Here is a 23,006-nt window from a genome sequence, read left to right on the forward strand (position 1 = left end):
CTTCACCAATCACACTCACCTAGCAAATCCAACAGCATGGTTGAGACAGTCTGCTAGAGATGCCTGCCTTTCTTCGTCCTGTGCCAGCATCAATTTTTCTAACAGAATTTTAAACTTCTCCATGAGTGGAGTCAACAGATTCCTCATTAATGCCTGCTTCCGCTCTGCTGGATACTCACTATTAACAATTAGCACTCCAGCTGTCTCATAGATAAATAATTGATCGTCGCTGCTCAACAAGGACTGGTAACCATTCTCCTAAAATGAAATTTAGTCTTATTGAAGTTTTTCTTTGTTCAGTTCCTCCCATTTAAAAGTAAAAGAGGGACAGAAGATGTAATCTATCCCATCAACTCATTAATAAAAAGAAGATTGAGTACTTATAAATAAACTGAATGAGAAGTCAAAAGATGATGGGTCTATTGAGACGACTACGTAAATGGTCGTGCAATGTAGTAATCAGTTTTCTAACTTGTTTTACTTTCATTATAAAATTTATCTGCTATTAGGAGGCTAAAAGTCAGTTATACAAAGTGCTTTGAAGGTTAAGACAAAGGCCACACAGATTAATATTTTGAAGTGTTTAAGATTTAAATAACAACAATTGCCACATAATAAACACATACACAAGTTGTTACTTTTGCACGTTTGAAAATAAGACTGCAAATAAAAAGAAAAGATCTTATTCAAGTGTAAGCAAACATCCATCCATACATTGAGCCATTTTATTAATGACTTTTGTTATTTTTCACCTTTATGCAAGATGAGAGGGCAGGGGGAATGGGAAAGTATCAGAGGCCCTTCTACATCTAACACCAAAACTCCTTGTTAAGAAATTATTTACAAGCCTAGTCTTAAAACAGATAAGTTGTGTGGTGGCCTTATTTTATATATCTATATATAAAAATATATATATAGAATATATACACACACACATATATAAAAGAAACTTTATCTTTTAAAAGAGAACGTCCTTATTTAGAAGTAACTAAAACACTTATTAACCAACACTATCTAGGACTTGTGACACTATCACAACTGTTAGATAGTTGTGACATTATCACACTATCTGAGAATCTAACAATCACTGCTCTAGAAGTTGAGATCACAAAGTTAAAGTTACTAGATAAATCCAAGGTACTTATACCACTACTAAGCAGCCAACATTCAGTAAAAGCACTGTTAATCAAGTCTTTTTACACCCTAAAAAAAGGTGTACAGGTATAGTACAAGTTCTTGTTTCTATGTGCAATAAGAAAAACAAAAAATTTCCAATATCCATAAATATGGCATGGCTAAATACGGCTCTGTGAAAGTCTTTTAATATATATATTTCTTTAGTATGTAGGCAAATTTAACCATATGATTCACTAGTAAGCTTTCATGCAATGAAATTAAATAACCCATATACTCTAAAAGTTGATATTTATTTTAAAAAACAAAATATTTTATGTTTAACATTTTTCAAGTGTGGCTCCATTAATAACTCTCATCAAAATGAAAAAACAAGTCAATGTCAGTAGTTTGCTGGCACTGCCAGTATTTTACACAAAAACAGGTATCAGTCAAAATGTGCTTTGCTTACAAGGTATCTTTTAAAAATTACTTAAATCTTTCTAGTGAAATAAACAACCAAGATATTCAGATCAAGCAGCATTTAAATTCTTTTTACCTCAAGCCAGAAGTTTAACAAAAAAATTTCAGTGTACTAGTAGCAGTCACTGGGAATGGCTCGTGTGACCACAGTACTAAACAGAGAATAATTCTGAAACTGAATTTTTCTTCTCCAAAAAATACTTCACTGGCATTCAATAGTACAGAGAGCAGACCATATCTCACACTGCTAAATCTATCAATCAAATTTTGATTCCCTTCTATTTCTTTTTTCCCCCTTCTATTTCTATTACTGCGTTTGTTTACTATATCTCAACAGAGTTTCAGTAAATAGATTTAAGCCCTATATGCCCCCCACCCCAACTTAAAACCTATCATTTGGAAAGAAAGATACTTACAGGTGGAGAAAGCTCTAATAAATCTTGTATTCTATTCAGAATATCCTCAATGAAAGGATTCATTTGTTTACTGAATAAAGGCAAAAAGGAAAAACACAATTACATAAATATATTAGTGCTTAGAGAAGTGCTGAAATATCAAATTCCTCTTTAAGGCAGAACTAAAAAAAAGTTCAGTTCTAAGGTAACATGTCACCATTCAGACTAGCTATGATTTTTTTAAAAAACAATATTATATCCTAAGAAAAAGCAGCTTTCATACCTTAAAAAATGGTACTAATAAAGAACAATATGACAGATTAAGGTAAAAATGTATTTCCAAGGAATATCATCTTTAGAATTTCAAAGAAACCATACAGTTTTATTTACAGCAATAAAACTGTGAAATAACTAATGCCACTAGTAATGACAAGCGTTACATATAAAAATATCCAAACAAATCAGTTTAATAATGAACAAAGCACCTGGCTGAAGAGAAAGAAAAGAAATCTTAGCACAATACAGAAAGGAACATTTTTTTAAAAAGCCTAAGAACAGAAGCAACCAAATCTACCATAGGCCCTTAGACAATAAGTTACATCTTACTTAACAATCTTAAAAATAAGAATTAAACATAACAGCCAAAATGTTTTACTTACTTGAGAGATTTAACAAATCTGGAGAATAGGTAAGCGGTTCTGCTCCGGACTTTAGCACTAGAGTGCCGCAGACCCCTGTGATCTAAGAAAGCCATCTAAAGAAACAGAGACACTTTTATGATTTCTGTACTTATTTAATGTCTTTTATTGCTAATGTCATGACATGTTTTTGTTCACAAAGAATTTTACTTTTTAGCTCTGGAAGACAGGAACCAGGTACATATATAAGTAAGTCTACACTACACACAAACAGGTTCTTGACTATTTGTTTTAAATAACTGTCTAGACACAAACTCCATTTTAAAGAAATGGAGGAGTTTTAGCATGTTCAGGAGTTTTTGAGAGCTCTGGAAAAGTGATAAAAGAAAGAATACTATCTGTTCATTAGCTGAAACACATGGAAAATAACAAAAGCTGAGATTAAAGTGTATACTTACTAGTACACATGGAATGTGCTGAGGTTCAACTGTGAAAAACTTTTCGTATCTAACAACCGTTTCGAAGAACTCCAATGTCACAGATGTGTGCTGATAGGAACTAACTCCTGATGTCACCAGCTAGAGCAGGAAAAAGTTAAGAAATCTATCTTCATTTAGTGCAACATCAAAATGTCCCTGTAATAATGCACATTATCAACTCTAACAATTAAGAAACTCACATGAGCTTATATGAAAACAGAAAATTAGGTTCAGAATAAGTTGTCTTTAGTATACTTACAGTTCGCATCATATCCTGCAAAGCACTAGCTTTTGAAACATCCCCTGAGAAGTGAGCACCATGAGATACTGGAAGAGCTTCTGCCAACATATACAGCAATCTTATTGCCACTTCAACTTCCATAAACCGTGTAGTCTGCCAGTTCCTACCAAGGTACAATACACCACTGAGATCAGAATACAGACTTTCTATACAACTAGTGATGCACTGGATAAAAACACACCAACAAAATCCTCTTTAACTATTAAAAAGTCACAGCAATTGTTAATTCTGCCAGGGAACAAAATTACTATCACAGAAGTATAAACAACCAACGTAATCCATGTTACTGTTTATGTTCCGAAGAGCAGCATTTCCTCTCAAGGATCAAGATAAATCAAGAAGTCAAGTGCATTGTTTCAGAGATACACATAAGATCTCAGTAAGGAACATAAACAAGTAAGTCATGTGAATCACTTATGGCAGGCCACCATCAGAGAGAAGAGGAAAGAGGTGACTTGCTAGAAACAGATGAACAAACTTACTGCAGTGTAGAACTGAACACTCTGCGAACAGAAGCCAGCAGTAACTCTGGTGAAACTTGAGCAAGCCTGTCCAACAATAACTTCAGTTGTTTTCTATATTCTACAAACATGGCTTCGTCTTCACCCTATGGTATTTAAAAAATCCCATTAAAAAGCTTAGAAGACCTTAAGACACATAAAATGGTGAGTTCTCATTAGTTTTTTATATTTACAAATGTAATACACTTTTATTTTTTCATAAATTTTACTTATGTAGGAAAACGCAGTAGTCTTTCCCCTCTGCTCATAAATAATTATTTTCAAGCCTAGAGCCAGAAACAGCACAAGGAGGAGGCTAAATACAAGAGTCATTATAACAGACGAGAGTGACCGAGGGATGATCAGGCAAACACCAGATAATGGAAGGCTTTGGAAAACAAAAGCCAAAGTCTAAGCCACGAAGGGGTCACATAGGGCTTTATGAGAACCTTAGCATCTTATGTATACTCTTTGTACCTTACTGTCCACTGTAAGAACTGTAATAATATCACATGATTAAAGGTATTATATGTAATGAACCTGGCACTTAGAAGTGCATGGTGTGTTGGTGATTATCACCATTATTATCCTCGTGCAGTTCAAAGTTTCTGAATGTCTGAAGTGGGCAGTAGAATATGTTAGCACACAGCTAGACAGTACATGCCATTACTGAGTTGCCAGAAAGCACTCATGACACTTGTGACTGATGGAAAGCTGACTCATGACAACCCTGGAGAGGACTTTAACCAGAACAAGTCCAGAGACAGTGAAGTGCCTCATTCCCACTCTCCCGCAGACAATTACAATCTGAGGTCCACCAACTGGGCCTCAATTCCTCTCTTATTAAATATAAACTGAAATATGATCACGAATAATACTGTCAATGTTTTACAAAGTTCAGTGCTACAGTGTCCTTAAAAGGGTCATTTTAAAGAATTAGAGGACAAAATACAAAAACATGAAGAATTATGAAGTTTCCATTAATCTAAGAAGTCGTCAATATAAACAAGACTAATTTTTAAAACACTTCTTGTTTTAAAGGACTCTAAGATACTCAAAACTTGAAACAGTAATTTGATGTGGGTACATAATAAAATTAAAACTGTTTTCTCCTCAATCCAAAATTCTTACCTCATTTTCAAAGTTATATTCTTCATCGTAAGTTAATTTTTTCATAACGGCCAACATGATTGCCTAAAATTAAGAACAAAGTATCTTTTATCAGTCTCTAATTTCACATAATTTGAAATTAGGCTCTATTTCAAGGCAGACTGCAGATACAGAGTCTATTATTGGTTTAAAAGAAGCAAAAAGAAGTCAGTTACCTCTACATTAGCTTTTTGTTGATCTGAAAGCACTGTAAGCTGTTGAAAAGAAAGCAATCATTTATTAGGTTTCCTAAAGTAATACTTGCTTATCAAAATATTTTTCTATTCAGTATCTTTTCAAACACGCACACAGCTCTTCTGGAGGGCGGTTTGATAGCACCTTTCTGTATGTGAAACGTACCTAGTCTAAAATCTATCAATTTCACTTCTAGTAAGTAACTTGGCATACAGGCAAAAACATGTAGATAAACTTGATTTTTAAAGATACTTATAAATGTACTCAGCAAAGAAGCAGATTACAGAACAGCAAAGTATGATCTCACCTTGTTTTTAATTAAGGCCATAAAAGCCTAGAAATCCACTATGAAATACAATGGGATTACCAATAGGGAGTTTAACTTTCTTCATACCTTTTCACACTGCCTAAAATTTCTTCAAGTATGCACGCAGAAATATGTTATAACACAAGCTAAACTCAGCTTGGAAAAATATTATCTTAAGCTTGACTCAATTCAACTAAATCAGTGTAAATTAAGTAGGCATAGCTCTCACCTAATGTCATAATGAAAAGTTATTAATTCTTTAAATGGCTAAATGTATAATATATGAGATTCACACCTTCTACATTTTAAGTTCTATTATTGGCAGCAACTCTCTAGGGGCAAATTTTTAATTATAAAAAAACTTTATAAGAAATGATGCATATGTAATGGCAGGGGTACAGGTTCAGTCCCCAGTCGGGGAACTAAGATGCCACATGATACAAGGCCGAAAAGAAACACAGATTAAAAAGAAAAGAAACAACCTAAACCTATAACTAATTCTGAAGCTTTTTAGTCTAGTGAATTTTAGAACCTGGCCATTTGTTTTCCGGCTAAGAAGTTTAAAGGAAAGAAAAATATGAAAATATATTCATAATTAACAGTAAACATCATTAGAGTAGATAACTATCTTATTTTCATTTTCCTGTATTTTCCAATTCTCTATGGCTTTTCTATATTGTCTACAACAAAGATTAACATAAGGACTTACCTGTTTCAAAATATGAAGATAATCGTAACAAAATCCAATAATGTTAGAAGAGATGTCATCATCCTCATGAATTAGGAGCTGCAACATCAGCGCCACCTTTGTTTCAATAGCTTGCAGTGCCTCCTGAGCATTTTTGATATCCCCATTTTTAATTAATTTAGTCCAGCTAACTATCAATGACTGTCCCATTCCATTGACCAATTTAGAAAATCTGGCCAGGAAGTCAACATCTTCTTCCTACAAACAATACAGATCTCAATTTAAAACCAACTACCTGAGAGGAAAAACTCTAAATTTTAGAATGGATCAAGTGCCATTTATAGGAGTCAATTTTAAACTAACATTAGACATTAACAATACTACCATTTTGACTGAGAAGTTTTAAGAGTCTGAATTCTTCTACTGTTATTATCTGCTAATACTCTCAAAATAACTATATTTAATGATTATAGTCATGTGGACATTGTCAAATTATAAAAGTTTAAAAAAGAGGGATTCAAAACCTTCTCTCTAAACTGATGAATTTAGTAAATACCTTCTAATAAACTTAATGCTGCCTTATTATGCTTTGTGCAACAATTTACAAGTCCTTTCTGACACTATTTGAACCTCAACTACATCACAAAGAGATAAAACTGCTATTAAAATAACCTACCTAAAGTTAATCAGCATTAGTGTTAGAACTCAAAATCAGGTTTATTTTCATTAATTATCCTTATGATGTTCTCCTACAGAAAGATTTTTTAGTTTCACCATTTTAAGTCTTTTAATAAGACAATTATTAGCAGTGTAACTGACTACACTTTGTCAGTTAGGTAAATACCAGAGGTGTACTCCTGATATATCAACAATACAAAGACTTAGTAATTCTTTATCACTGTCACAGGTAAAATTAAAAGTAAAACCCTTCAAATTCAGTTTCTAAATTATTAATTTACCACACTCACTCAAGCCCTAATTCTGCTGAGGCTAAACTCTAATCGCTCAAATGAATATGGTGAAAATGTAACATTAATAATGGAGTCTAAAAAAAAAAAAAAAATAATGGAGTCTAATTTAGGTCAAAATGCACTGCCATGCTTCTTAAAGTATGGTCCACGAAGAGCAGTATCACAGCATCACCTGAGAGGCTATTAGAAAGCACAATAGTAAGTACTATCCCAGATCTTCAAGTTTAAGTCTGGTATAATCCATGGTTAAGGAAAATGTTACACATGACAGTACAGCTTTCTGGACAGTGTTTCACTATTATAAGCTCAAGGAAGTTTCCAACGCTTAAAAACAAAAATAAAGAAAAAGGAAAGTATATTTAAATTACTGCCTATCCTAGTCTGTTCTAACAATTTTCAAAACCTTATACATAAATTTACTGACCCGGTCAATGCTGAAAAACCCAGCAGACTGTAACACTTGACACAAAGATTCTACCAGTTTCATTTTATCAACAGGATCCATTCCTTTATTTACAATTTCAAATAAACAATCACATGCTTCTTCCCGTAGAACTTCTATTGACATATGACCTAGCAGCATATTTATAAACCTGGCAATGGAGAAACAAAAATTCTTACAATATTTTCAAATTCATGAGTTTTACACACTGTATCTGCAGGTTTATATTCTTAAAATATAGATTTACTTACCTATCATTGGCTATAAGGGATAAGTCTATCCAAGAGACATAAGCCCCAACTACTTCAAGGCACTGGCATGTCACTTCTGAATTGGTATACTGATAATTTTGTAGGATTTGGTACCATGATTCCACCAAGTTTGGAATGCACTGTTCCCTCATGGTATCCTTTATGAGAGTATTCCTACGAGCCTCCTAGAAAATACCCCAAGATACCATATATACAATCAGATTACCTCCCAACATAATGTTTGATATCTGTATAATAGTTGCACACAGTAATTTCCTCACCACTACATTTCCCAACTTGTTAACACATTCCCTGCCAGTATTTCCTATTTATCTGCTCTAAAATCATAAGCTGTGATTCTAATTCTTCCTTCCATTCAACTTGGACATAATTTATTAAACACAAACTATAAAAAAAAACACTGCTTAGAAATTTTAACCATGTGATAAAAGTTATTTCTCAGTATTCTACAAACATACTTAAACTATTTAAGAGAACAGCAATAATATAAACAACACTCTTTGTAAATGTCATATTTAACACACAATAACCTGAAATCGTCATACACATTTGAATGAAGCTATTTCCATTGTGTTCTTTAAGAAAAAGGAGAAAGTTATATTGGGTAATAAAGAAATAGAGAAAGACTAAGATCATGGCCTGTGTGGCAGAATACAGAAGAACCTAGCACTGGTACGTGGCAATGCTTTTTCCTCACTCAGCAACTATAAGGTAATAGTAAATACAGGCCACATTTCTCTACAAATTCATAGGAAAAAAATCAATTTGTTTGTTTCACTAGAGGAAGTTCCTGTCTGGTTTAAAAAAAAAAACACAAACGCTAAATGCTCTAATTTCACCCTATACCTGGGGAAAAAAACCCCAATTTAAGTTCTTTTGTAAAGCAAAATTCAAAATGTTGAGCAAATTTGTAAGTATTCTTAATATTTAAGTTTTATCAAAAACAAAAAAATAACCCTTCTTGATCCTTTTATTATGTACCCAATATCTCTTGCAATATCTAAATTAAAAATTTATTAATAAGACGTTACTTGCCTCTGAGGTGTGAACCACATCACGATCCACCAACTCTGAATCAATAGCCATGAGAATTCGGAGGTACAGATCTACTCCCCTTGGGTTTAGGTCCACTACTGAGAGAATGTCAAAAAAAAATTTGGGCCATTTAGTGAGATACTCTGTAACAAAAAGCAAGGCGAAGACTTGGGCAGCTTTATTTCGTATGAAGGTCTTCTCTGGTTGGGGGTTCAGCATCTGACAAACAAAGATACAGTTCATGAAATTAAATGTAAATGGAAAAGACTCAAACGTCGTTCTCCTATTTATCATCAACAGGTAAAATCCCACTAAACTGCACCATGGCCTCCTACAGCTGTGCAGCAAACACTCCTGAGAATTACCAAGTACTAAAGTTTCATGGGCAGAGTTTTAGTGGTTCCTAAGGCCTTTTCTAAGAAGAAAACAAACACAATGATTTTTCTTCTAGCTGCTTGCTCTCTAAGATAATTATTCTAGCTACACAACTGCTTTAATATGTTAAAATTAGCTAAAATTAATGAAAAATAAAATACTGTGAATAAGGAACTCTATTGGCTCCTTTATAAAGGGCTCTTTGTGAAGAATCGTTCCAGGAGGGTTCGCCTTAAATGTGAAAATTGACTTTTATTTAGTAGTTAAAATTACATTTTAAAACCAAAAGTTTCCACCATGTGTCATGGAAAGAATGACAGCTTCAATTACTGATATAATTTTAAGTTACTGCTAATTTTTTATCACTCCTAATCTTCAAAGCCAGCACTTTCTAAAAGAGCTACATGATCAAATGGAGGATAAATGAGCGACATTTTTGAGGTGAAGCTGCAAACTCTTCCAAAAACAAAAACTGAAATATCTGGCAATTTGAGGTACTAAATGTAAAAACTACTATTTTACCTGAGCTTGAAGCCAAGATACAAGAGTCTCTCTAATTAGTTGTTGTTGAACAGTGGTTAATTCTGAATATCTGTTCAAAATACAGAAGAAAAACAATAATGGTAATATTTAGTGTATGTGGTTTTTAAAAAGTAATGGCCTCTTATATTTGAAACAGAAAATTTGTATAGCAATTACCTAAAATTCCCTATGATAAATTGGCAATAATCCTCATTACCACTTTAAAGACAGGGGTGGGAGTGGCTGGAGAGCTATCAATATTGATCTTAGTTTGATCTGTGATCCAGTTCATGCTAAAACAAAATGGCAGCTACACAATTTTTCAAATGAAAATAAGTCCATGGTCTCAGGTCTGTGATTTACAGAATAAATCAGGAGGCAAACTCAGGATCCCTGGGGCAGCAATTCTCGGTTTCTGCTTAAATCAGGCAGGGGTTTTTGGAAAAGTCAATGGCAACCCACTCCAGTGTTCCTGCCTGGGAAATCCCATGGACAGAGGAGCCTGGTGGGCTACAGTCCATGGGGTCACAGAGTTGGACACGACTGAGTGCCTAGACAACAACAGGCAGGGGTTCCAAATACAAGTGCCCACACTGCCACTCAACTGTAACAGAGAGTGGTCATGTACTGACACAGCACGGGGTTGCCGTATCTTTTAATTCTTTCCCAGAGAAACTGGAATTTAACTTTTTCCTGTGTACTGACTGGATTCTTTTATGGAGCCAATGAACTCAATATTTTTAAAACACCTTGGGATAAATCAAAACATATCTCAAAGCTGGATATGACACATAATGTCAATTTACAGCCAATGTTATGATGTCCCCAAAGAGGGAAAAACTAATTTCAAAAATAGCCTCTCCCCGCAAATCTTACTGAGAAAAGCCATACTTGTATTTAACTTGATGTTCCAGTACTTGGAAGCAGAAAAACTTAATATGATCATCACTGAAAAAGAAAAAAAAAAGAAAAATTAGATAAAGCAAATATGAATTGGGAAAAACAAATCAAAGGTAACTAGTAATGAATAACTTTTGAAAGTTTCTCAAACCAGACTTTTGGCTTATTGCTCTCAAGTGTTACATTCACATCCATTTGTAAGCTAAGAGAACTTTATATAATATTCAACAGAAATCTGACAAACAGAATAATCCCAAATTAAGATTCATTTTAAGTACATACAGCACTTTGCAAACAGAGAGCATTCCCCCCAAATTCTAGATGTTAGGATTCCCAAAGCAATTCTTACATTTTACAACAGAAAGGATAGATGTAAAATGACAAATGGTAGAACAGCCAGAAACTGTATCAAGTCAGAGATGGTCATCAAAGCCATACTTAAACTTAAAAGTTCTACTGCAGCAAAATCCAAAACAAGAGAAGTCCCCTAGACTGGCAGTCAGCCTCGGACTCATATAGAAAACCAGGTACAAACATGCTGCCTTAGGGACTTCCCCGGTGGTCCAGTCGATAGGAGTCTGCACTTCCACTGCATGGGGTCTGGGTTTGGGCCCTGGTTGGGAAACTAAGATCTTGCACATTGCATGGTGAGGTCATTAAAAAAAAAGAAAGAAAGTAAAAACAGATATATGATCTTAAAAAGGGGGGGACTAAAAATCAATATCTATCCACTCTCCACTTCTAACTGCCTCCCTAGGAGTGACAACAGAGATGCAGTGAGCTAGCTACAAGCTCTGACCAAGTCCCTTTAATGAACAACAGTGTTCTTTTTAGACCGTTGGTTTGAGTCAGGCATAGTCAAGGAACAATTTTTCATATACAAAGCTAACTAACAGTCAATGTAAGAATGGAGGTATTGTCTTCATTCTGACTACATCCCTTAACCCCTCCACCAAAAAAAATTCACACTTAAGAAAATAAAACCTAATTTTTAAAAGTTTTTTAAAAAGTTACACTTAATTAGCATCTTTTCTTACGGTTTCTATTCTTATCATGGATTGCACTGAAGCTTTAATTATATGACTTAGATTTTTCACTCAAAATATAAACTACAAGGAGTCTTTCATTAAAAGCCAGCCCCCATTTACTCTAAGACATATAGATGTTCTTCAAAATCAACTTTCACTAAATTGGAGCACTTGCTTTCAGCTATAAAATGTAGTGACTGATAGCAGTGAAAAAAAAAAAAAAAAAAAAAAATGTAGTGACTGATACTCCCAGCATGCAAGAAATCTAGGCAGGAATTCTCACTGACCCCTATAAACTTATTTACACGCCCACTAGTAGAGTTGTTTGTTCACAACTGGTCAGCGTGCTTCCCCGAGTCTCACTAGGTGCACTGTACTTCTTTTATATTTAAGTAACTTACTTAACTACTATATAAAATAACAGTGGGTATGATAAGTTTCTGTTTTTGTAACAGTTAAGTCGAAAGCTTTAGAAAGAGTTCATAGAAAGTCACATTGCCTGGGAGAAAAAAACCTTGTACATGTGTATTGTGGGCCAGATAACCAGAAGACTTGGAGACGTGGGAACAAATAAATAAAAGGTTTAGAAATCCACATTCACTGTTCTTCAATCCACTGCAGGGACCCAAAGCAGAAACTGGAGAGGATCAGTTATGGGGGATTTCAATATCTTCAACATTAAGAATCACAAAGTTACTGTGGCACATACACAAAGAAAAAGTGTTGGTTGACATCAAAAGATTAGTAACTGAATGTTTATGCACTTAAATTAAAAATTAAGATAGATAATTTCTGATTACCTTCTTTACCATGTTTTTAGAAAACCAACCATCCCTCCTCATCATAAGAAAACAAGGAAATTTCTACTGTACTATATGCCAGCTGGAATCTACTGCCAGGTACTTAGAATAAGGCAAAGAAAGGATAGTTTTAATGAAAAGTGCTCTCAGAATTGGCCAAAATTTTTAGTTTACTATTTTCCTCATTATACATTGAATAGTGTTTTAAAACTAAGGCATAAAATGTTTTTATGAAAGCCTTTTTCAAACAGATAAATGAAACAATCATGCCAAGTTCATAAAAATTTAAAGTCTTCTACAAGTTATGTATATTTTGCTTTAATTACCTGTATGTCCTCTGAGCCAGAGCTTCTGCACACACCTGCCAGGCATCTGGGGAAATCTTTAACTGTTCAAAATAGGCCAGGGCCTGTATAATTGCAAAGCAGAATATGCATTTGGAATAGTCAACCTCAATTCTTGCCAATACTCAACAAAGTTTACTGAGAGTAGTGAACTAACTACAGTGACTAAAAAAAACAGCTGAACACTGAATTCAGGCTTCTGAGTAGGTGCAACTGAATGATTACTCCTAGGAAAAAGGTTAAGTAAAAAACAAATTCCATCAGTTGGATACTTCTAACTTGTTTCCTTATGGGGAAGGAGACAACACAAAAATGCCCTGCAGACCTCCCTGGGTTATTAGAAGATACCAGAGAAACACTCCAGTGCTCTGTCAGGTGCTGTAGCCTGAGGCACATGTGATTATAAAAGGGGGTATAAAGAATACTTTTCCTAATTAGTAGCAAACATGCTGTTAAGGAAGTGACTACATATAAAGGATGAAACATTCTGTATTATCATTTGCTCTACCATTTAACAGAAAAAGAGAATTATTTCCATTTTTCAACTGCATCAGTAAGTTTCCTAAATGGTGAGATTAAAATCAGAGTTGAACTGCTTGACATGAATTTTAGGGAAGTACCAAATAACTAAAAAAGTCAAAGCTTTAGGAAATGCGTTTCTCATCCCTGTATTCATGAATTCTGGGTCTTCTTACAAGAGCAAGTATCCTCTAGAACAGACGCAGCACCAAGTCCATAGGCTATCTACCACTGTTGGGAAAATAGGGGTGACTCAACTCTTCCATTTGTATGCTGCAATGGAGATCAATGACGGATGCCAGTTTCACATGTGACAACAAACAGTAATCTCAGTAACTTGCAAAAAATATCTCAGTCAAGAAAATAACACATAATCTCTAGAAACACTGCTAAATGAGTCTGAAGCAATTAAGCACATACCTTGAAATGAGTTGAGGAATCTAATTTCAATTAGCCAATATATATTTTTTTAAATGTGGTTTGTGCCTCATCAATGTTGTGAAAACAATTTTATCAGTCTTGATCAGCAATTTAAAAAATGAAACAGAATAGAGATATTAGAGTGCACTGCACCTAACAAGAGTAACTATTATTTTGTATGACTTGTTTTACTTATGCGTGTGTATATATATATATGTCATATATTCACGTGTATATACATACATGTGAAAGTGAAGTTGTTCAGTCATGTCCGACTCTATGCAACCCCGTGGACTGTAACCCACCAGGTTCCTCTGTCCATGGAATTCTCCAGGCAAGAATACTGGAGTGGGTTGCCATTTCCTTCTCCAATATACATACATATGATATAAAATTATTTTTTCCTTTGGGTTAGAGGTTAAAAAAAATAAGTTAGAATCCTTGAGTCACAATGAGAGCTCTCACACACTCAACAAAAGATTCTGCTTGCCACAAGTTAGACCCGAGGCAGCCAAATAAATATTTTTATTTATTTTATAAACATACATATATTTTTAAACCTGCAATAATAATGGAAAGCTACAGAAATGGCAACCCACTCCAGTATCCCTGCCTGGAAAACTCCATGAACCATGGAGCCTGGCATGTTACAGTCCCTGGGGCTGCAAAGAGCTGGACATGTCTGAGTGAGTGATGTGCGTGTAGTCAGGGGATGGTTTCCTGTGTTACGCAATTGTATGAATGAGGAAATGAGGTTTTATATGCTGTCTCAATGGCTGTTCCCACTGAGAGGACCAGGTGAAAGAACTGAGTAGATGAAGACCACTATCTTAAGTGTAAATAACGGCTGCCTTTAGAATTAAGAATACAGGAGCTCAAGCAGCAGAAAAAAAATCTAGTTCAGGTGTCTAACAATACCTATTCGATAAAGCCTCGAGTTTCCTTTAGGAGTATCTCAGGGGCCTGGGCGGAGACAAGTTTGAAGTCAGTCTTGCAGACTGCATTACCATCTAATAAAACAAAACTTACCAAAACAGGTGGGGGAGGTGTGATTCAGCTGCTAGAATTGTCACTAAGTTTTAAGCCAAAGACAGATATTCTATTTTTTTAAGTGACAATAACTTGAAATTTTTCAGTTTTAACTATTCTTTGCACTCTGAATCCATGTGATACTAGCATTAAAAAAAACCAAACCAAAAACAACACTGTAACAATGATGAACAAGTCCGTTTCCATCGCCCAGTTCTTCTGTCTCACACCTGTCTACTGCTCCACCGTCTCTAGGTGGCAAGAGAGTCAGTCCAGTTCCTTAGTGCCCAGGGAGAAAACAGAACTACAGACAGACAATTGGGAACCAGGGTTGGTGGTCATTTATCTTATGACAAAACTGAACGAAGTTCCTGCTATTCCTCAATTCCAGCATCAGGACTATCAGTCCTTACTTTTCCTTACAATTCCTTATTTTTCATTCTAATTATTACTCAGGGTGGCTTAAAGGAGTATCAAATTAGGCCTGGATCAGGATGTCTAACATATGCCTCTGACTGATAGAACCCATTTTTATTGCTAAAAAATCTAACTTCTATAATATTAAAACCACTGTCAATGTACTAGTTTTACTTTCTGAAAAAGAAAATCATGGCACATTAAAAAAAAAAAGTTCTGATGGTGGAATTTAATTATAAAACAAAGGATTTCAAAAAAGGAACATAAAAATAACAGAGAAGCTTATTTAATAACTAAACAAAAAGTCAAAAGTTATGTAAACCAAGCTAAATGAAAGGTACAGATTTATTATGCTTCAACTATGTTCATGACTAAAGGATTTGAAGGTAGGTAGCTAAAGCTCCTATGAAAAGAAATATTTGTCTATATACACAAGACGTAGACTTTTTTTTTTTAAGACATAGACTTTTAATGACTTTTCATGTCCTAACCGGTTTGATAGGTATCTTGTAATTAGCTATTTAAATCTCAGTTTTTGTCTTTTACCTCTATCTGGAAGGCTGGTTACTTCTTTTAACATAGGAGACAAGTACACAGTACTATCCTGGAAATCCCTGCAGATTTTTTTTTTACTATTTAAAAAAATTTCTGTAAAATTGTTGATTTTTATATTTTGTAAAATTTTTAATATATTTTGTAAATCGTTAACTTCATTTAGCTCATGTATTAAAAAATATCCTTTACTATGAGAGCAGAAAGAAAATGACTCTTCATCCATTCACCTTATACTTTAAACCACCCACACATCTTTAAAAAATTTAATTACAGGCTTGTTCTTTAGATTTTTCTTTTATCATTCAGCCTTGATTACAAGTGTATGCTACAATATGTTTAATTGTTTATACTTACCCAAATATCCCAGCATCTCATAATGGATTCTTTGTCATGTAATCATTTTAGGTAGCCTGAGACATGGTATATAATACCTGCTTATTTACATGTCTGCCTGATCGAAGTAACAAGAATGTTAACCATCACTAACATGAGGGTTAAACACTTGTTTAGACTAAATTAAACCAAGCGATGGAAAAACATAGTATGTACGCCTGCTACTATGGCGAGTCCCTTGAACAATACTTTACATTACAACTTTCAAATAATTATAATGATGTGACATAAAGACTTGCCTTGAATTACATGAGATTTTAATACTGTTGTTAAGCCAACTACAGAGAAGATAAATCACAATCATTCATTGTTTCTGTATTCAGAATATAGTGAAATACCTCAGATTTGTTTCTCTATTCATTTCCATCCAAATTAAATCTTCCTCAGATATGAATTTTTTATTCAAGCCCTCTAATGAAAATGTTTATGTAACATGCTTTAAAAAATGATTAAGCCGACATGACTTACCCTTTGTCTGAAGTCTGAATCAGCATTTGGATTTAGACCTAAGAGAGCCTGTTCATCCATTCCTGCTGCTATACTTGGAGTTTTCTGATTACAATAGGCGTCCCCTCTAATTCCACAGAAGAATCCACAAACATCTGTACACACACACAAAGTTGAAAGAAAAAAACACTTGATAAGCAAAATAGATGCTTATCCTGAATACCATTACAAGCAGATAACATTATACAAAGACATTTTAACATTTAAGAGTTCAAAGAACTTTCTTTGAAACAATCCAAATTACAAGTATAGGAGCCTGTCTCAGCAGAGTGGGTCTGCTAAATAGTCCACTAATGTGTAATTTCTAAGGTATGTCATTAAGGTTCTTAAATTTCTTTTCTTCAAGATCATCAATAAAGTATAGAAAGTAATTCTTTTTACCTGAAATAGAAGCATCTAATTTACATTGTTACTATCTCCAATAAAGTGCAACTGTGCAACCACATTAAGTTTAAAAAGAAATACAAATTCAGATTATGTTACTGACGATTTAACACTTATTTAAGAACTTTTTTTTAGTCTCTGGAAAGCACTGCACTTTTTCACAATTTAGAGTCTAACATTTTCAAGTAAGAACATGATCAGCCCCAAAGGCAACTTGGTTTCTGATAAAATGTGTATTTATTTGCAAAAATAAAGAACAAACTCCAACTGAGGTAAGGAGACCTGGTCTTACTACTCTTAAAAGGCAAGAACCTGGGGGTGGGGGGCACAGGGGGTAATGAGGAAGGGGCCACAGCCTTTCTTGGGAATGGTGAGGCCAGGATTGGATCCAGGTTACAAGATTCTTACTACAACATGCTTTTCTGTCTCCCCCTGGTTCTGCCAAATCAATGATAAATCAGGATGTGTTCTGAGAGCCTTGGAGAAGAAAGCTCAGCCCCTTCTCTTATAGTTAAGGTCATACTTGCAGATTACATGAAGGCAGTGTAACTCCCTACTGCCCTCAGGATTAAGATCCAAACACTTTTCAATGACTGTAACCATTCTGCACTCTAACCACGCAAAACAACTGGTAGTCTGCCTTTCATCTTCTTTGCACATTGCTTACTTGGTTAACCCCTGCTTGTCCTTCAGAACTCAGCTTAGAGGTCACCAGCCCAGCTTGGATGCATGAGACAAGTGCTCGGACCTGGTGCACTGGGAAGACCCAGAGGGATCGGGTGGAGAGGGAGGTGGGAGGGGGGATCGGGATGGGGAATACATGTATATCCATGGCTGATTCATGTCAATGTATGACAAGAGCCACTACAATGTTGTGAAGTAATTAGCCTCCAACTAATAAAAAAAAAAATTAAAAAAAAAAAAAAATTAACCTCTTTCAAGAATGCTTCTTTGACCCCTGTTCTTCAACTTTCCCAAAATGGATGAGAAGTCCCTCCAAGTGCTGATAGGTTGTTACTTTATGCTTTCTACTTTTCTCTCATTAACCTTAAACGGAAGGAGTGACTGAGTATTTGTCACTATGTTGCTAGGATGAAATATAACATAGATTTTGGATTTGCAAAGATGGATTGGCACTCTTAATCTTATTTTCAAACTGGGGCCACGTGGACAACTACAAAAACTGAGAGAGCCCTTTCTATGAAATAGGCAAAAAAAGAGCACCTGCCTCATAAAGCAGTAAAGACTTCAATGAGACAAGGTATGTAAAGCATGACTGGCACATAGTGGGCCTGCAATTCATAATTCAGAGCTAGGCACATGGGAGAATGGGAACTACTTGGAGCATTCTTGATTTATCATATCACACTAGAAAACCGGCATTTTGAAAAGATGGAAAAACAAAGGCATTGTTAAAAATTTGATGATAATCCCCCTGAAAAACGCACACACAGAAAGAAAAGACGATCTGAATTTCTATGAATCCCAGATTGAGAAATTCTGTAAAAGATTCCTTGAATATGGCATGGCTTTAGAAAATTTCATAAACTCGGTCACTTTGATTCTATCAAGGGAAACAGCAAGCGGTACTAAGAAAAAAACATTGTATATAAAATCTAAGGAAACGAACTTGTTACAGTTGTCAGTAGAGAAAGAATCTCCCATGGAGAAAGCACTTGAATGATAATATGCAATTTTAAGTCACCTACATGTACGCAAAAAAAACCTGAAAAGTTGTAACGTATGCAAAAACGTGACAATTTTCCTAGCAAAAGGTTGTGCATGAACACATATCTAACATGGTATAGAGGTGCAGGCTTAAACATTTGTTACACTATGATAAACCCTTCAATTACGCATCTAGCAAATGTTCTTGGGGAAGGCAAGCAAAATACTTAAAATATTAAGCCCTAACTTTACTATGGATACCCATTAAATCAAGAATCAAAACAGTCTGGAAAAATTCCACTACACCTACTGAACACTGTACTTAAGTTCCAAGGCCGAATTTTTCCAGCCTTTTACCACCACGCTGACAACTCGCTTTAATCAAACGTAACTTCCCCCAGTAACAACTAATTAGCACTTTCAAAAAGTAATTTTTTTTCTGGTTACAAGGAAACATCATGTTTCTCTACTCCTGCAGAATTGTGAGAGGAAAGAGCAAAAGGAAAGAGCAAAAATGGCGTGTCCGTGCTGGCAAATTACTACACAGAAATAATACTTTTTTTCTTTTTTGTCCTGGGACGGGGTGGGGGTGGGGATCAAGTCTGAGGTCTCTGCAGTTGAAACTGCTGAGATACGCTACAACTATTACAAATGGGCTTAAACACTTTTACTATGTGGGGGCCACAGGCGATGGGGGCCCTCCTCCGCCGGCCTTGCCCCTTTCCTTCCCCCGGATCCCTCCCCTAAAGGAAGCCTCGTGGCAACTGGAGTGATGAAACACCGGGCAACTAGCGGCCGCGCACTGGGGACGCGCTCTGCCGCAGCTCTTACTACCCCCACCCAGTCAGCCCAGCCTCAGGGCGCACCGCCACGGAGAGCCCCCGGCCCGCACCCCTCACCAGCATGGGGGCTTCCCGGGCCAGTCCTCCCGGCCAACTTCCCAGCAGCCTCGCGTGGACCGAACTGGGTCCGAGTCCCGCCCCAAGCCCCGAGTCACCTTCCCTATCACTCCATCCCGCCTGCCCGCCTGCACTCCCGAGGGCCGGTCAGTGGAGCCGCGCCGCAAGCAGGGAGCGAGAAGAGCGGCCCTCGTCCTCGTCGTCCTCCGCCACGGCCGCGGCGCTAACGCTGGAGACGGAGCTGGCCGGGGCCGCGCGCCTCTCGCCGCTCTGCGTCTCCTGGCGCCTTCTCCTGCGTGGCGCCGGGCAGGCAAGCTAGCAAGCTGGCGGGCGGGGTTGGCGCCCCAGGAAGGTTAAGAGCGTGAGGGCCGGCTAACGCCGCCACGGCCGTCGCCGCTGAGTCAGCGCGAAGCGCGCTCCCCGCGTCGGTGTCGCGCGGACCAAAGCCAGCAGCCTCACGGAGAGGGCCGACGACGGCCCGAGGGCCCGGACCGGGAGCCTACGACTCCCAGCATGCAATGTGCAGGCGACGCTTCCGGGCGACGGTGCGCACACGCGCACCGGGCGCTCGCCGGGAGGCGTGGTCGCCGGGGCCTCTGGTGCATGCCGGGATGGGGGTCCGGTCGGAATCTTTCCCGGCTGTGAAGTCTGGTGAGGCTTCTGCGCCCGGGCGGAGATCCGTAACCACCCTCCCCCCACGCCCCCAAGCCGGGCCGGGTTTGCTCAGTACGTTCCATAAAGACTTAGGGAGGTAGTTGGTAGGTTAGAGAACGGAGTACCGGAGAGCCGCCTGTCGTGGTCCAAACCACGTGTGAGTCAGTTGTTTAATTTCTCTTATGATCGCACATGTTCCCCCGTGTGAGCATCCCCCGACGAGCGCTGAAGATTTTTTGTCAGTTTAAACGTACCAGTGTTTTTGTCATTCGTGAAAAGATACGGTTTACTTCGTGCGATACTCTTACTTGGTTTATTCATTCACCGATTAATTTAAAATACTGAATAGAGATAGTACAGGCTCAAGCTGTGTAGATTTGGATCCCAGCTCGTCCCACTCCCGTTACCCCGCTCACTGATTGTTAACCTCAGGTTCAGGCACGTTACATAATCTTATCTGTATTTCAGTACGATTGGATTTTTCTTGCTCAGTAGTGTCGGACTCTTCACACCCATGGACTGTAGCCCGCCAGGCTTCTCTGTCCGTGGGATTTTCCAGACAAGAATACTGGAGTGGGTTGCCATTCCATATTCCAGGGGATCTTCCCCACCGAGGGACAGAATCCGCCTCTCCTACATTGGCAGGCAGATTCTGTACCACTCAGCCACCTGGGATGCCCCTGTTTACTCATCAGTAAAACGGTGTATGCTAATAGTACCTACCTCAAAAGCTTGTTGTGAGAATTGAGTTAATACTTAATGTTTGACATACAATAAGTGCTCTGTATTTAGGTTTCATTACTGATCGTTAAGTATGTACTGAATATAGACTAGGTTACCCTCAGGTGGACTAGAGTGAAAAACAAAACCCGGGAGAAGGGAATGGACAGAAAAGTAGAATAAAATTAATGTAACCATATAACAGCTACATTTATTTCGTGACCTGCCCCGTGCAAAACACTGCACCAGGCATTTCATATATAAAGTATCTTGAGTCACTTTTGCATCACGTTTATAATTTACTTGTTCAAAATCTAAGGCTAGGATTCCTGTTCTATTTCAGTGTATCCCTGGTGCCTAGTACCACACTGTAGTTACAATTCAATAAGTGAATCATTGCATGGATTCTTACATTAGCTGTGTGGGTCAACTACTGACTATGGAAGTTCAATACTCATCCTGGTCCAAGTGACTCCAAAGGCTATAATGTGTTCAGCATATTCCACTGTATTATCCTAAATAACTTCAAAACACAGTCTATTATATTGGTACTATCGTTGCCTTTTTCATTTGTAAACTCATTTTGTGAATACTTCATAGTTAAATTAACTACTTCATAGTTAAATTACATGAAGTTTATCTACAGCTTATCTAATATCTATACCTTATCTACAGTTTATCTGGTAACACTGGCCTTTCATGGTAGTTCAAATGCCTAGGACTGTAAAAGTCTTTCCCTTTTGTTGACACATTATTTCATAATGAATAAGGAAATACTTGGACTCCACCAGAAGAGGATCTGAGAGGGATATGAAATGTGACTATTCCATATTCTGGTTCCCCCATCTATAAAGGAATGGACAGCTTCTCATCTCAGACTAATGTAAAATACCAGTTATCAAAATGTTGACAAAGAACAGTCATTAAAGTATGTGCTTCGCTGGTGGCTCAAATGGTAAAGAATCTGCCTAGAATGTGGGAAACCCAGGTTCGATCCCTGGGTTGGGAAGATACCCTGGAGAAGAGAATGGCAACCCATGCCAGTATTCTTGCCTGGAGAATTCCATGAACAGAGGAGCCTATAGTCCATGGGCTATAGTCCATGGGGTCCCAAAGAGTCAGACACATGTGCTTGCATATGACAATGCTTTCACTAACTGCCAGCATTTTCAATGTTTCCAAGGCAAACCATTCAATATCACAGTAATCCAAGTCTATGCCCCGACCAGTAATGCTGAAGAAGCTGAAGTTGAACAGTTCTATGAAGACCTACAAAACCTTTTAGAACTAACACTCAAAAAAGATGTCCTTTTCATTATAGGGGTCTGGAATGCAAAAGTAGGAAGTCAAGAGATACCTGGAGTAACAGGCAAATTTGGCCTTGGAGTACAGAATGAAGCAGGGCAAAGGCTAATAGAGTTTTGCCAAGAGAACACACTGGTCATAGCAAACACCCTTTTCCAAAAACACAAGAAGACTCTACATATGGACAACACCAGCTGGTCAATACTGAAATCATATTGATTATATTCTTTGCAGCCAAAGATGGAGAGGCTCTATACAGTCAGCAAAAAGAAGACCAGGAGTTGACTGTGGCTCAGATCATGAGCTCCTTATGGCCAAGTTCAGACTTAAGTTGAAGAAAGTAGGGAAAACCTCTCGACCATTCAGGTATGACCTAAATCAAATCCCTTAGGATTATACAGTGGAAGTGAGAAATAGATTCAAGGGATTAGATCTGATAGACAGAGTGCCTGATGAACTATGGATGGAGGTTCATGACATTGTACAGGAGACAGGGATCAAGACCATCCCCAAGAAAAATAAATGCAAAAAAGCAAAATGGCTGTCTGAGGAGGCCTTACAAATAACTGTTATCTTGCTTGTACCTTTTTGGATTAAAG

General features: G+C 37.0%; 1 protein-coding gene across 4 annotated transcripts in view; it reads right to left on the reverse strand.

Annotated features, from left to right (window-relative positions):
• Positions 1 to 23,006, reverse strand: part of XPOT (exportin for tRNA) — a 159,386-nt gene that overhangs the window by 21,152 nt on the left and 115,228 nt on the right. For 2 of the 4 annotated variants that reach the window (XM_020882828.2, XM_070454657.1), the window contains 16 exons: positions 16,739 to 16,872; positions 12,920 to 13,002; positions 10,757 to 10,813; positions 9,866 to 9,935; positions 8,969 to 9,187; positions 7,913 to 8,097; positions 7,644 to 7,812; positions 6,270 to 6,506; positions 5,235 to 5,273; positions 5,041 to 5,103; positions 3,892 to 4,016; positions 3,368 to 3,512; positions 3,088 to 3,207; positions 2,651 to 2,745; positions 2,013 to 2,082; positions 20 to 258 (listed from right to left, as the gene is read on the reverse strand). In XM_020882828.2, coding sequence (XP_020738487.2) covers positions 20 to 258; positions 2,013 to 2,082; positions 2,651 to 2,745; positions 3,088 to 3,207; positions 3,368 to 3,512; positions 3,892 to 4,016; positions 5,041 to 5,103; positions 5,235 to 5,273; positions 6,270 to 6,506; positions 7,644 to 7,812; positions 7,913 to 8,097; positions 8,969 to 9,187; positions 9,866 to 9,935; positions 10,757 to 10,813; positions 12,920 to 13,002; positions 16,739 to 16,798 — 1,976 coding nt within the window. In that variant the 5' untranslated portion in view covers positions 16,799 to 16,872. Of the gene's footprint in view, positions 1 to 19; positions 259 to 2,012; positions 2,083 to 2,650; positions 2,746 to 3,087; positions 3,208 to 3,367; positions 3,513 to 3,891; positions 4,017 to 5,040; positions 5,104 to 5,234; positions 5,274 to 6,269; positions 6,507 to 7,643; positions 7,813 to 7,912; positions 8,098 to 8,968; positions 9,188 to 9,865; positions 9,936 to 10,756; positions 10,814 to 12,919; positions 13,003 to 16,738; positions 16,873 to 19,728; positions 19,751 to 19,826; positions 20,229 to 23,006 lie in introns of those variants that run through there. The other 2 variants (XM_020882827.2, XM_070454658.1) reach the window with 2 other exon arrangements.

The sequence above is a fragment of the Odocoileus virginianus genome, chromosome 24, assembly GCF_023699985.2.
Source record: "Odocoileus virginianus isolate 20LAN1187 ecotype Illinois chromosome 24, Ovbor_1.2, whole genome shotgun sequence".
Taxonomy (NCBI): domain Eukaryota; kingdom Metazoa; phylum Chordata; class Mammalia; order Artiodactyla; family Cervidae; genus Odocoileus; species Odocoileus virginianus.